General features: G+C 50.4%; 4 protein-coding genes across 4 annotated transcripts; 2 read left to right on the top strand and 2 right to left on the bottom strand.

Annotated features, from left to right (window-relative positions):
• Positions 1–2,645: 2,645 nt before the first annotated feature.
• BJX67DRAFT_380395 (HAD family hydrolase) lies at positions 2,646–3,467 on the bottom strand (the record flags this gene model as incomplete). Its single annotated transcript, XM_071032784.1, has 2 exons — positions 2,646–3,389; positions 3,459–3,467. 2 exons carry the CDS (start codon positions 3,465–3,467, stop codon positions 2,646–2,648), a joined length of 753 nt encoding a protein of 250 aa, XP_070887177.1.
• A 1,589-nt stretch (positions 3,468–5,056) lies between these two features.
• Positions 5,057–6,704, top strand: BJX67DRAFT_371582 (initiator tRNA phosphoribosyl transferase family protein; the record flags this gene model as incomplete). The annotated part of the gene is made up of 5 exons (XM_071031105.1): positions 5,057–5,406; positions 5,493–5,527; positions 5,591–5,763; positions 5,826–6,492; positions 6,550–6,704. 5 exons carry the CDS (start codon positions 5,057–5,059, stop codon positions 6,702–6,704), a joined length of 1,380 nt encoding a protein of 459 aa, XP_070887176.1.
• Positions 6,705–6,748: 44 nt separating this feature from the next.
• BJX67DRAFT_371581 (aldo/keto reductase family protein) lies at positions 6,749–7,662 on the bottom strand (the record flags this gene model as incomplete). Its single annotated transcript, XM_071031104.1, has 2 exons — positions 6,749–7,084; positions 7,147–7,662. 2 exons carry the CDS (start codon positions 7,660–7,662, stop codon positions 6,749–6,751), a joined length of 852 nt encoding a protein of 283 aa, XP_070887175.1.
• Positions 7,663–8,836: 1,174 nt separating this feature from the next.
• On the top strand, positions 8,837–11,639 carry BJX67DRAFT_351302 (alpha-actinin, sarcomeric (f-actin cross linking protein)). Its single transcript, XM_071028901.1, has 4 exons — positions 8,837–9,155; positions 9,272–9,338; positions 9,401–11,008; positions 11,066–11,639. Exons 1-4 carry the CDS (start codon positions 9,100–9,102, stop codon positions 11,270–11,272), a joined length of 1,938 nt encoding a protein of 645 aa, XP_070887174.1. The 5' UTR covers positions 8,837–9,099; the 3' UTR covers positions 11,273–11,639.
• Positions 11,640–12,188: the final 549 nt, after the last annotated feature.

Below are 12,188 nucleotides of genomic sequence, written 5' to 3'. Positions count from 1 at the left end.
GTCCTTTATCGCTGCCCCAGCCTGGTGACGGATTTCGAGTGCTCGCGGGTTCTCTCTGATGAAACATTCCATCGCTTCTCCAGGAACTGTTCAAGTCTTCGGCTGTTGCCAATGCGTCTCTCAACGTTCATGTTTGCAGGATGCCCAATCCCGAGGCCCGGGATGCATTCCCACTCACCTTTTCAAGCTTCGGCTCCACAATTTCTCCCTATTGTCCTTCAACATCCTCTAGCAACTTATACTCTTTTTCCAGCCTATCCAGACCCTTATCTTCTTGGTGCAGCTTCCTTTGTTCATGGTTCAAGCTTCATTTTTCGAGCATCCTTATAGGCTCACACTCCGTGGTTGAATTTTGAGGTAACTTGCCGAGGCAAATTCAACTTCAAGCCTCAGGCTTTAATGTCACCATTACACATGGGCACATGCTACATGTCTGAAGCACTCATCCAACCCGAAGAGTTCAGATGGCTTTTGTGTCATCCATTTGAAGGGTACATCTCAAGTCTACCGAGGCATCCATGATATTTCCCAGGTGCGGTGGACCCTGACGAGGAAGACATCAAGCAATCAAATTCGAGAAACGGGATTTCATCCTGGGGCCAATACTGGCAAACGCGTCAACCGGAATCTGCCCTCAGGCCTGCGCCAGACTGTGCCGTGACGGCGAGACACAACATGGGACGAATGCTTTGGCGCATTGGCAGCCTTAGGCTCAGTCGGCTGGAAAGTGCCTCGCCAATGAAGAGTTGTCGGTGGGCGTAACAATCGGATCAAAGCATCAGGGTGCAATTTGATGGTCTGTTCACACCGCATGCAGTCTTCGAGCACTGCCTCGTAAGAAACTCCTTCATCTTGAAGTTGTGCCACAGGGACAGTCACACTCGGCGCTACTGGAAAAAAGCTCGGTTTAAAGTGACCGACTAAGCTGACGCTCACAACACAGACGAAGCTAGGGATACAAAGTCGCCTCCGTCCGAATTTCGCTGGCCGCGGCGGACTCCCGAAACCTGAAGGGCATTCCGTCGCAAGGCGGAATCTGGACTGTTGATGGCGCTGCTCTGAGAACAACATGAGCCCACCGCAAGGCCATCATTCGCCCCAGTGCGTGAGTGGGCTATCCCGCCCTCTCTTTCAACCGATTGACAGGTGAGCATCCCCGACGAGGGGTCGAGGAGAAAGAATCTGCGCGGTTTCCTGCATGGGATACGTCGAACTCTCATAAGTCCTGAGCCCGGGCGTCGACTCGCATCATCTCCCAACGTCCCCTTGGAACCTGCCCCTCATTCAATTCAGCAGCGAAGTCGCATCATGATCCATAGATCTTGCTTTCCCCTCCCCAACATCTGCACAACCATCTCACAAGGCACATATTATGGAGATAAATTCCATCCCGGCCCAGTCCCCTGAACTATCATTGAACCCGGAACCACCTCGCTCAGCGTGCCACCTTGTACCAGCTAATAATCCAGCGTAAACAAGAAACAAAAATACGGATACGCCACTAAGCATGCGCAGTCCTAACACACTGCATTACTGCATTACTAAAATGAGACATCTCACGCTACATACCAATCTCACCTTGGCACTGATCTGCCCATTCCAAAATGAAGAAGAAGCGCTCATACGAAGCACTCCGTACGAGAATGGGAAGGAGGAAGCGGGGAATCAAGCGGGCGTGGGGGTGGTATCTCCAGGGCCCGGGGGTCCTACCCCGGCCCAGCCCTGGTCCATTGATCCATATCCATCCGGTCCGGCTCAAAAGAAAATAAAATAGGCCTGGCTACCTACCTATCCTATCCTGTTCCAAACAGAAAGGCGGATTCTCACCTCATGCGATGCAAGTAAGACGAAATCAATTCGTTCCAATAAAGTACTTTCGCCTTTCTCTATTACGAGAACGAAAAGAACCTCCAGCTCTTACCCAGTGAGCGGGGAAACAGTCACCGCAGGCCGGAAATAGGATTCCTTCGCGGAGTTTTTGCCCGTGCGATACATTCAAGATCTCTCTCTTGCATGATTTGGTGAAGGGAGAACCATTCGGATGGTTGGTACGTGGCATTCTCGCTACTAACAGACTGGGTTTGCGGAAAGTCTTGTGACGACAGGAAAGATGTGTGTTGAATGTGGAGTCGGGACGTTATACGCCCCGATTAAGCGTATTTAGCGTTGCGACGGACTTGAGAGTGGGTGTTCGCAGGCCCCAGTCTTAGAGTTGGTGGCTTCAGTCATGGCCAGTCTACCCGATTACTAGTTGAGGAGCTCAAGGCCGGAGAATGGCATAACTGATGAGAAATATTTCTATTCTCTGTATGCAGGCTAGAGACGCCCTTTCTGGGTATCTTGATATCATCGAAACCTGTCTATGCTAGAAAGTGAATACTAACCCATGTATCCCACGTCTGACGAAGGGAGTAATGAAGCAAAGAGGGATGCAGGTGATGCGCTTGGGTGGCGTTTGGTCGCGCCGTATCGGTGACCCGGTGAACCCAAGCAAGGGAACACCTCGGGTCGGCGTAAGATGAGTGTTAAGGTTCAAATTAAGAGACGTAAGGAGACAACCGAAAGTTTCAAGGAAATGAAATACGCCCGCTGTCATGACATCGTATGTGTGAAGGAGGGGGGGGGATTCAAGAACAGAAATCGAATCAAAGAGCGGGGGAGATAGCCCTGCCTTCAATTTCCTTGAGGCACTTGGGGAATTCGTTCCAGTGCTTCATGATAACCCGAGCGCCAAGGTCGGTGAGACGCTGCGCCATTTCAGCCTGCTTCTCCTCGCCATGGTAGCTTCCCACGTAGCCGATAACTGCAATGTTGGCACGAATCGCACTGAGGGCGCCGGAAACACTGTCCTCGACGGTGACGGTCTCTTCAGCCTTCTTGCCGCAGGCTTCTAGCGCATGAAGGTAGATGGCGGGATCAGGCTTGGAAGTGGGCTTGGGAAGGGAGGTTGCAGCGCTGAAGACCATGTCATAGTCAAAGTACTTGTCCTGTCCAACCTTCTGGATGGAAGCGCGGACGCGGCGGAGGGCAGAGGAGGAGACAACAGCGAGATCGTACTTCTTCTCCTCAAAGAGTTTTTCAAGCTGCTCGCTGGCGCCGACGCAAGGCTGCGCCTTTTCGAGCAGCTTGGCGATGACCTTGTCCTCTTCCTTCTTGACATATCCCTCAAGCTCTTCCTTGGAGAGTTCAAACTTGAACTTCGCCTGAAGAGACACCATCATTCCACGGAAGTTCTGGCCGACGAAATCTTGGATGAGTTGGTCACCGGTATAGCGGACAGTGATGTCCTGCTTCTCGAGAATCTCGTTGGCAAGGTCGGCGCACGCCTCGAAGGCCAACTCTTCCGAGAGGACGAGAGTGTTGTCGCAGTCAAAGAAAATCTCAGTGATCTAGACAATGAGTGTTAGTGAACTCCACATTGCCCGAATCAGATTGTCGCCACGTACAAGGGTTCTTACCTTAGGCATGTTGAGAATGTAATGAGGCTAGAGTCTAATTGTGAAGTGCCTTGTTGTGTCGAGATTAAGAGAAGAAGGTCTCGAGGAAGGTAAGAAACGGAGGGAGGTTTGGTGGCGCAAGGAGAAGTAGGTAATTGAGGCGAGGTAATTGAGGCGATTGACAAAGAAATTGAGTTTCGGTGAATACCAGGCAAAAAAGAGGATGAACCGGTTCCTTAAGTAGATTTGGACCGAGCCAATACCCAGAAGACCATATCAGGAAATCAAGGAGGGGAACCTGAAGCAGTAATGTCATGGCTCGTGGACCATTGTTCCAGGCAAGAATGGGACAGCGGGGCCTGAGGTCATACCGTGACGTTTACGACTGGATGTGACGAGCGGCAGCCCGCACCTCACCGAGAGACGGGCGGCCTTCGGGGCTGCACAGCCCGCTAACACCACCGCTAGACCTATCAGAGAAGGCACCCGCTGCCAGGCCTGGTTTGGGAAACGCCCCTTGAGCCATCCCATTCGGGCCTAGCCTTTCTCTTCGACTCTATGGAAATGCGCAGAAACCTTTCCTTGATCCCAGAAAGAACCACCTCGAATCACATTCATATTATTCTTCACAGGCTGGATAAAGGACTATCTTGAGCCATTTTAGACAGGCCGATCGATATGGACCCATCCTAAGCGCTTCCCCTGCGGTTGTACGGATTCATGCTCCTCCCATCGGAAGCCGTCCCCGGCTCCTTACGATTACAACTAGCCGGGCCAGGAAGCAAATCTAGCTTCCCAACTTGAATAGTTATCGAGCGCTCGGAATTCAGCGCGTTGACGAGACAGGCAGTTATCGAGCAGTAACCTATCAATATCAGACGGAGCACTGTGTTCCTGCGCCGAGGATTCAGTAGTTATATGCCTCAAGCTGTTGAAGTGGTGTCGTCCCTATTCCCGGTGCTAAGCCACGAATCAAAGGCGAGGGAGGATACACTCTAACCCGACGCACGCAGACTAAGTCTTGGTTTCCCGTAGAAATTATCGTGAGGCGGATAACTTTGGATGCAACCGTTCCCTCTCCAGCCGCCAACCACCGGGTCTCTCCTCCAACGATAATCCCTCGCCTCCCTCAGAGGCTGGACGTGCTCAGTGCATGCATCAGGCTTGGTCCGGCCTCAAAGTGCAGAAAGGTGTCTGATGGAATATTAGTGCCTCACTTCTCAGGCATGCAATGAAAATATTGTGACCAAAACCTGAGACCGAAAACCAGTCAAGGTCTGCATGTGGAAGAGGTCTGCCCTGCCTTTGCTCATGCTCCACATCAACAAAGCGCTACTGCTCTTGTGCTCTTTTTATTCGCTGAAGAGTCCGGTGAAGTCTGCGTGGGCTGAAATCGCTCCGACAACATTGGACCCCGTCAATGTGATTGTTCCGCGCAGAATTTGGACGCCCCGGGGCCAGACAGAATTATTTCCGTTTTGAGCTATTGGTCTTTGGACATTGGGAGGCACATGTTGTCGCATACCCGCAAATGTTGATGCTGGGTCTCCTTCAGGAAACCTTCGACGCTTTGAATCTCGTCGGTCTTGATTCTGGCGATGCCAATCACACCCGCAGACATGGATAATGCCTCCAAGGCCGAATTTCCCGTGTCTGTATCGTCGCTTCATTTCCCTTCCACAGAGCAGTTATCTGTATCCCAGACTCTAGCTTCCTTGCGACGATCCGCACTCTCTGTTAATAACCGACTCCGTTCCATCGATGCTGACGCTGCTTTTGTTCGCGAAGTTGCAGTTCACTACGCGCTGCCTCTAATTGCCAATGAAAGATGTGGAAGTTGGTACATCCCGCCTGAGATCAAAACTGGGAGCGCATACTTTAAAAGCACTGACGGCCATACTGGCCAGTGGGATTTCAGCTTTCGAAGGCTGAATCTGCAAATTCTATCAATTGCTCGGGAGCATGGGGGGTGAGTGAACTCCGTCGTCGTCCTTGTCAAAATGAGCCTCGGGGTTTCGGTTCCCTGTACTAACCTCAATTGTTCTATTCATGCAGCTGTATCATAGTTGATTCGACTCGTCGTGGAAAGCGTAAGTGATTTAATTAGCTTCCAACCAAAAAACCATGTATCTTGTCTCACAGACGATCGCTAGTGATGCCGGATGCCTTATCGAAGACTATTCCCATCTGGAGTGCGGTCTTCAACAGAGCGCTATTTCCCTCGGAGACTGCATATCATTCCGTGGAGTTGCCGCCAAACTACCTAGCCGCATCGGAGGCGTCGCAGATTGAACAAAGGATCGATGGATTCGTCCACTCACTCAAGGTATATTTGTTAGGCCACTTTTCCCTCTTTACACTCAGCAATGTGGACTGATTAATTCCCAGAGTCTAAAGCTGAATCTGGATGATCTCAGGCAGAAGTTAGGAAAGCCCATCCGGATCGCCTGGGCCAACCAATCATACTTTCATCCAACAGATCTACTGAAGGGGGAAGATTACAATCTCTTCGTTCTTTGCTCGGCTTCAAAACGGGTCTACGGCGCCGAAATTTCCGAAGGTGGATACATCCAGGGTGCAGGGGACGATAGCGAGGGTTGGGCCCATGGTCTTACACCCCCAGTCTTCTGGGCTCACAAGCGTACTCTCCTGGCACAGGCAGAAGAGGATCTACCCGATGTAATCGAGAAATTAACGCAAGAATATCGCAAGCATGGCTCGGGGCCCCAAGCGACTCTGATTGCGCCAACTCGGAATCTGTACATCAGCCAGGCAGACCCTAGCTTGGTCGATCGTGGTCTTTACGACCTTGTTGTCGACTGCAACGGGAATGCGAAGACAACAATAGGAAACCAGAAACGCTTAAATCTGGGCTGTATATCCTCCAAACAAGGCGGCCGTGATCTAAGAAACCATCTAGACAAGGTGCGGACGTTCGTGAGCTCACACTTGGGCTCAGATTCGTCGCAGTCCTTGCTTTTTATGTGCGAGTCCGGGAAGGATCTTTCGGCCGGGGCCCTACTAACAATACTATGCTTGTTTTATAACGACGCAGGTAAGGTGCCCTTACTAGTAGATCCTTTGGCTTCTTCTTCGAGTTGACCATTTCTAGGTGAATTTGTCGGGCCGCGATTAGAACAAACAATTGGCAAACAATTCATCCGACAGCGTCTTGCTTGGATCGTCTCGTCAAAGCATGACGTGAATCCTTCCCGCAGTACCCTACAATCCGTTAATGCGTTCCTTATGCAACCACCAGACTATTGAACTCGAATTTGCATTACTCCTATATAGTGTCTCGGTATAGCGATCTACTCGTTCACAACAGCCTCCACAATGGCTCCAGCGCTTCCCTGATCGAGTCCATCCAACACAGATATATCTTCGTCGGCGATGTTGAAGTTGAACACATCTGCATTGGATGCAATGTGCTCAGGGTCATCGGTTTTCGGGAGAGGGACCCATCCCTTCTGCAATGCGTAACGTATCAGGATTTGTTGTGTCGACCTGTTGTATTTCTTTGCCAATTCGACAAGGGTCAGGTCGTTGGCCTTATAATTTCGAACAATCGGGGAATAAGCTTCGACAACGATTCCGTGCTTCTTGGAGTACGCGTCGATTACTCGTTGCTGGCACCAAGGGTGGAGCTTTACAGCCCAGCTTAGCATGCTTCTTCGCGACACCAGCTCCAAGACAGGCTAGGACATACCTCGATTTGATTTACGTGTGGCGGCCAGACCTTCGCATACGCTTTCATTTCCTCGATGTGTTTCACGCCGAAATTACTGACTCCTATACTCTTGGCCCTGCCTTCTTCCAGCAGCCGTTCCAGGGCCTGCCACAATTCCTTTCGGCCCGAAGGTCCGGAACTCGAGCTATGGATAAGAAACAAATCCACATACCCATCCTTGCCGCCGATTTTATCCACGCTGTCGATAATCTTCTTATACGTAGCTTCGGGCGAACCAGCCGGGCTGAGAATTTTCGTGGTCACGAAGATTTCGCTGCGAGGGAGGCCGGAGTCGCGGATCGCCTCCCCAACCTCTTTCTCATTTCCGTAAAATTGCGCAGTGTCGATATGCCGGTATCCCACCTGGAGCGCCTTGAGACTTGACTGCTTGCACTGCGTAGGTGGTGAACGATAGACGCCAAACCCGAGGCGGGGGATCTTGACCGAGGAATTCGGGAGGGGGAGGAGGTCTGTGATCGCAAAATTGTTTAACATGGCGCTATCCGGCGACTGTGGTTCGACCTGTGCGATTAATTGGCTTGGAAAAGACAAGAACTTTGGTTTCGAACGTGGTGTTTCGCGTGGGCTTTCGAGGTTTAAAATGGCGGGAAGAAAGGTTGCCCCGCCGGTGGCCATGATATCATACGCCCGCCTCAAAGGTTGAGATGGCGCAATTCTTCATGGTGAAGACTCAACCGCAGCCCATTAATAATACCAATTGCGCTGTTCTTTTTTTGCTTTTCCATCAACTTCTTTGCCGGCCTCAATAGAATCCTCAGATTGTCTTCATGAGCTTCACAACTGGAGGCCGCCATCAATGGCCTGGCAGATTGGTTTTCGCGCGAGTTGGAGGGTTTCCCGGCTTCGAGGATGAAGAACATCGCGAGAGCACATGAGCCCCGAGAATTTCGAGTGCACTGTGACGACCGGGCGTGGGTGGTCATGGCCAACAGAGGAACGTTCTCCGATCAATGACAGCTTGACACGAAACTGAACAATCGAAGGACCGGCAAGCCAGGTTGTCGTGTCAATCATTCGCATCCAACGAAGAATTCGGCCGAGTCCGTAGCCAGTCACAATGTCAGCGCACCAACCCCACAATGTTTATTTATTCCTGAGGCGTGGGAGAAGACAGGCGGATCTCTGCCGAATCCGACTTGACTCTGTCAAAGATGATCAATATTAATGGGAGGCGCGGTCTGGAGCCTCTATCCGGTTGAGCATTCTTGCGCCTTCGCATCCCCGACTGCACCGGAGTTACGACACAAGCAGCGCGGCTTAACAGTCTAGGTAGGGCTTGTGATATAGTTAAGAAGGCAATATAATGGAATATATAAGCTTCGTACAGGGTTGACTCTGCTTGGTGGATTCGGAAATCAACAAAGCTCAACATCGGGTGGTTTGGGCTAAATATATCTTAATGCAATGACACAGGACTTGGCTGCTGCAGGATAGACATGCTGTTCTTACCACAAAAGCGCATTTTATACCAGAGACAGGAGAGAATCCATCGTCCAGGAGGTATTAAAATATAGGTATCCCAGAAACCAGGGATCGGGGGCAGAACCGCAACCCAAAGAATACCGGGCAGCGGTTGTTGCTGTGGGGGCAGAGGGGTGACTGATTGTGTTGACACCCGCGCTGGACATGAACCCTTTCGAGTTCCGTCGCCTCATTTTTCAATAAATCGAGAACTTCCTTCGACTTTCAACGGATATTCCAGTAATTGCTTTGTCTCGAGGACGACTAAGTACTTTGCTCTTTTTTATTAGTCCTTTATTTCATGAGCATCTTCCCCCGTCGGCCGAAGCGATCTGTCTATCAATAATCCGACAGCTCTGCCGGGTTCTTGTCCCTCAGGACAACCACGGATAGTCAGCCACCACCATTCTTACCTTTTCTGAATGTTCTCGATTCTGAGACCCGTTCATCATGCTGTCGGTCGAGAAGTCATGGGTTAACGTGCAACAGAAGACATTCACAAAATGGTTGGCTCCTTTCCCTTGTTCTACCTCCTTTCCTTGGGCATTGTCTTCGCCCTTCGACATTGCCCTTGCATTTATATCCTCGTTCTCTTGTGAAACTGACTCTCTGTTCTCTGTAGGCTCAACGATAAGCTGAAAGTTCGCGATGTCTTTGTTAATGATTTGGTACAGGAGCTCTCCAATGGCGTAAGTGACGCCGGTTCTCTAAAGTCGGGATATGGGTCTCTGATCTCAGTCGTTTCATCTAGGTTATCCTTATTCACCTACTCGAAATTCTAGGTGGTGATTCACTTGGTCGATATGCTGCCAACCCGAGACTCCGTGTACAAAAGTTCGAAAATGTCAACAAGAGCCTGGACTTTATTAAGGGGAGGGGGATTCAGATGACCAACATCGGAGCCGAGGACATTGTCGATGGTAATCGGAAAATCATCCTTGGTCTGATTTGGACGCTTATTCTCCGGTTCACTATCAACGATATCAACGAGGAGGGCATGACTGCGAAAGCTGGACTTCTGCTGTGGTGTCAAAGGAAGACAGCTTGTTACGAGGACGTAGAGGTCCGAGATTTTTCGTCCAGTTGGAACGACGGCCTTGCGTTTTGTGCACTTCTCGATATCCATAGACCGGACTTGATTGACTTTGACGCCCTCGACAAAAGCGATCACCGAGGGAATATGAAGCTCGCTTTCGATATCGCCGCCAACGAAATTGGGATTCCCGATCTCCTCGATGTTGACGATGTCTGTGATGTCGCGAGACCTGACGAGCGATCATTGATGACATATATTGCTTATTGGTTCCACGCCTTTTCACAGCTCGAAAGGGTGGAAAATGCGGGCCGTCGAGTGGAGAAATTTGTCAACAACATGCATGGCGCTTGGGAAATGCAGAACTCTTACGAGAAGAGAATGCGAGAACTTTTGCGCTTGATTCACACGCAGCGGGAGGAGTGGAAGAACTCGTCCTTCGAGGGAACATACAAAGACGCAAAGGAGCAGGCCTCCCAGTTCTCGTTGTACAAAAGAAACCAGAAACGCCAGTGGGTAGCCGAGAAGTCTGACCTCGCAGCTCTCTTGGGTAATATCAAAACGAAACTCAGCACATACCGTCTTCGAGCATATGATCCCCCGCCAGATTTATCTTCCGAAGCCTGTGATCAGGAATGGGAATGTCTGACACGTGACGAGCACGAACGTAGTCAACTCATCAACGAGACTATCAGAGATATCAAAAACACTCTCCGCCGTTCCTTTGCGGACAAGGCAAACGACTTCGCGCTGACATTAAAGACCCTGTCCCTTGCGATCTCAGGCCTCGATGGTGACGTCGAAGATCAACTTGCCCATGTCAAGCGACTGAACGACAATCTCCCGCCTCTTGATGCTTTCTTGGACTCTATTGCGGTGCTCGAAGAGCAGTGCCAGGAAGCTAATGTCGAGGAAAATGACTACACTACGTACACCCTGGACGAGCTTTCCTACGAGTTGAGCCTCGTCAAGTCAAGCATATCCAAGAAAATGGCTTTCTTGGAAAATCAGCTTGTCGCACGAGACATGACGAACCTTACGCCGATTCAACTAGAAGAGTTCGAGTCTGTATTCCGACATTTTGACCGCGACTCCTCGAATACTCTCCAGGAACTCGAATTTTCGGCTGCACTTGCGAGTCTGGGTCTTGTCTACGACGAAGAAGAGATGCATGAAGTTTATGTGGAAACTTGCGGCCCTAGCCGGCTGTCACAAAACGCCGGCGTCAGCTTCGAGCAGTTTATTCGGTTCATGGTAAGCGTGACGGAGGATCAAAACTCTGCGGAACAAGTCTTCCAAAGCTTCCGCGAAGTTGCAGACGGCAAGGTTAGTATTCCAATCCTTGATGTCCCTCTGACAATACAAGTTTTAACTTCCATGCAGCCATATGTCACAGAGCTTGACCTTCGACACTCTTTGATTCCGGATGAAATTATCGAGCATCTTGTCAAAACCATGCCTCAGCACCAAGGCCCAGACCTCTTGGAGGACAGAGATCTTCCGAAGTATGACTACATCAGCTTTATGGAGAAAATGATGGACAAGTACTCCGACGGTCAAAACCACGCCGCTATCAACGGCAGCGAGTGATGTGTCTGCGCATCCCATCCTTCTTTTGCCTTTCTTGTTCGAGGCTGCTATAGGTGTTGACAGGGGCGAATGGAAGTTCCATATCTGGGTTGGCAATTGATTTTACGGTGCATCCCAGGGCTGCTTTGCATCACTATGCGTTCCTTATTTACGCACCCATTTTTGCATTTCTCCCTGTCGGTTTCGGAGGAAGGTTCAAACTGCCACAATGTATATCACAATTCCCGCGGGGATATAATACTCGAGTAGGAGAAAAAAAATAAAAAAATGTCAAGAAAGGACAGGCGATTAACCTGGAGCTCCTGAGATCGCCGACATTGGGCTGGGAGGCTGTGATAAAATCACGTGGTTGCCCTGCTCCATTCCCCTTCAGCTTGTTCCAAATCCCAACTCCCAATCTCCTCACCCACTCTCTCCATCCATTGCTACTCCCCTTCTTGTCGGTCTCGTACAAATTCCGGCAGCATAATCCTAATCAATCTTTCCGTCTCTCCTCCTCACGCAGCAATTTCCTATACCCATCCAAATATGGACCGCAGCTTGGATGAAATCATCGCTGAACGCCCTGTAAGATTCTAAAATTCGCAACAGATCGCGTTGGCTTGTTCTTTCACGGAGCTTAGCTAACCCAATACTTGTACAGCAGAGGCAGAATCGCGGCCAGAATAGAAGTGGTCGCGGTCAAGCTCGCCGCTCAAACGGCGTAAAAAAGGTATTGTCCGCTCACTCAAGAGTTGTATGGCCCATTGGGCCCCAAATTGACTGTCCTTTTTGCTGATCGATCAATCTCGAACGCTTAGGTCCTTCATCCTCCTCCTCTCCTTTCGCGCCCTCTTCTCTCGCACTGTGATAAACAGCACTCGGTGGTCCAGTGATTTGTCCTTCTGGTAGACTGAAGGCAACGAGAATCGCCACA

The sequence above is a fragment of the Aspergillus lucknowensis genome (assembly GCF_044049455.1).
Source record: "Aspergillus lucknowensis strain CBS 449.75 chromosome Unknown BJX67scaffold_15, whole genome shotgun sequence".
NCBI lineage: Eukaryota > Fungi > Ascomycota > Eurotiomycetes > Eurotiales > Aspergillaceae > Aspergillus > Aspergillus lucknowensis.
This window is presented reverse-complemented; position numbering and strand designations above follow the sequence as displayed.

Coding starts and splice junctions, on each gene's coding strand:
- BJX67DRAFT_351302 (XM_071028901.1), top strand. CDS start 9,100: ATGCTGTCGGTCGAGAAGTCATGGGTTAACGTGCAACAGAAGACATTC. Junction 9,156..9,271: donor CAGAAGACATTCACAAAATG/GTTGGCTCCTTT, acceptor TGTTCTCTGTAG/GCTCAACGATAAGCTGAAAG. Junction 11,009..11,065: donor GCGAAGTTGCAGACGGCAAG/GTTAGTATTCCA, acceptor ACTTCCATGCAG/CCATATGTCACAGAGCTTGA.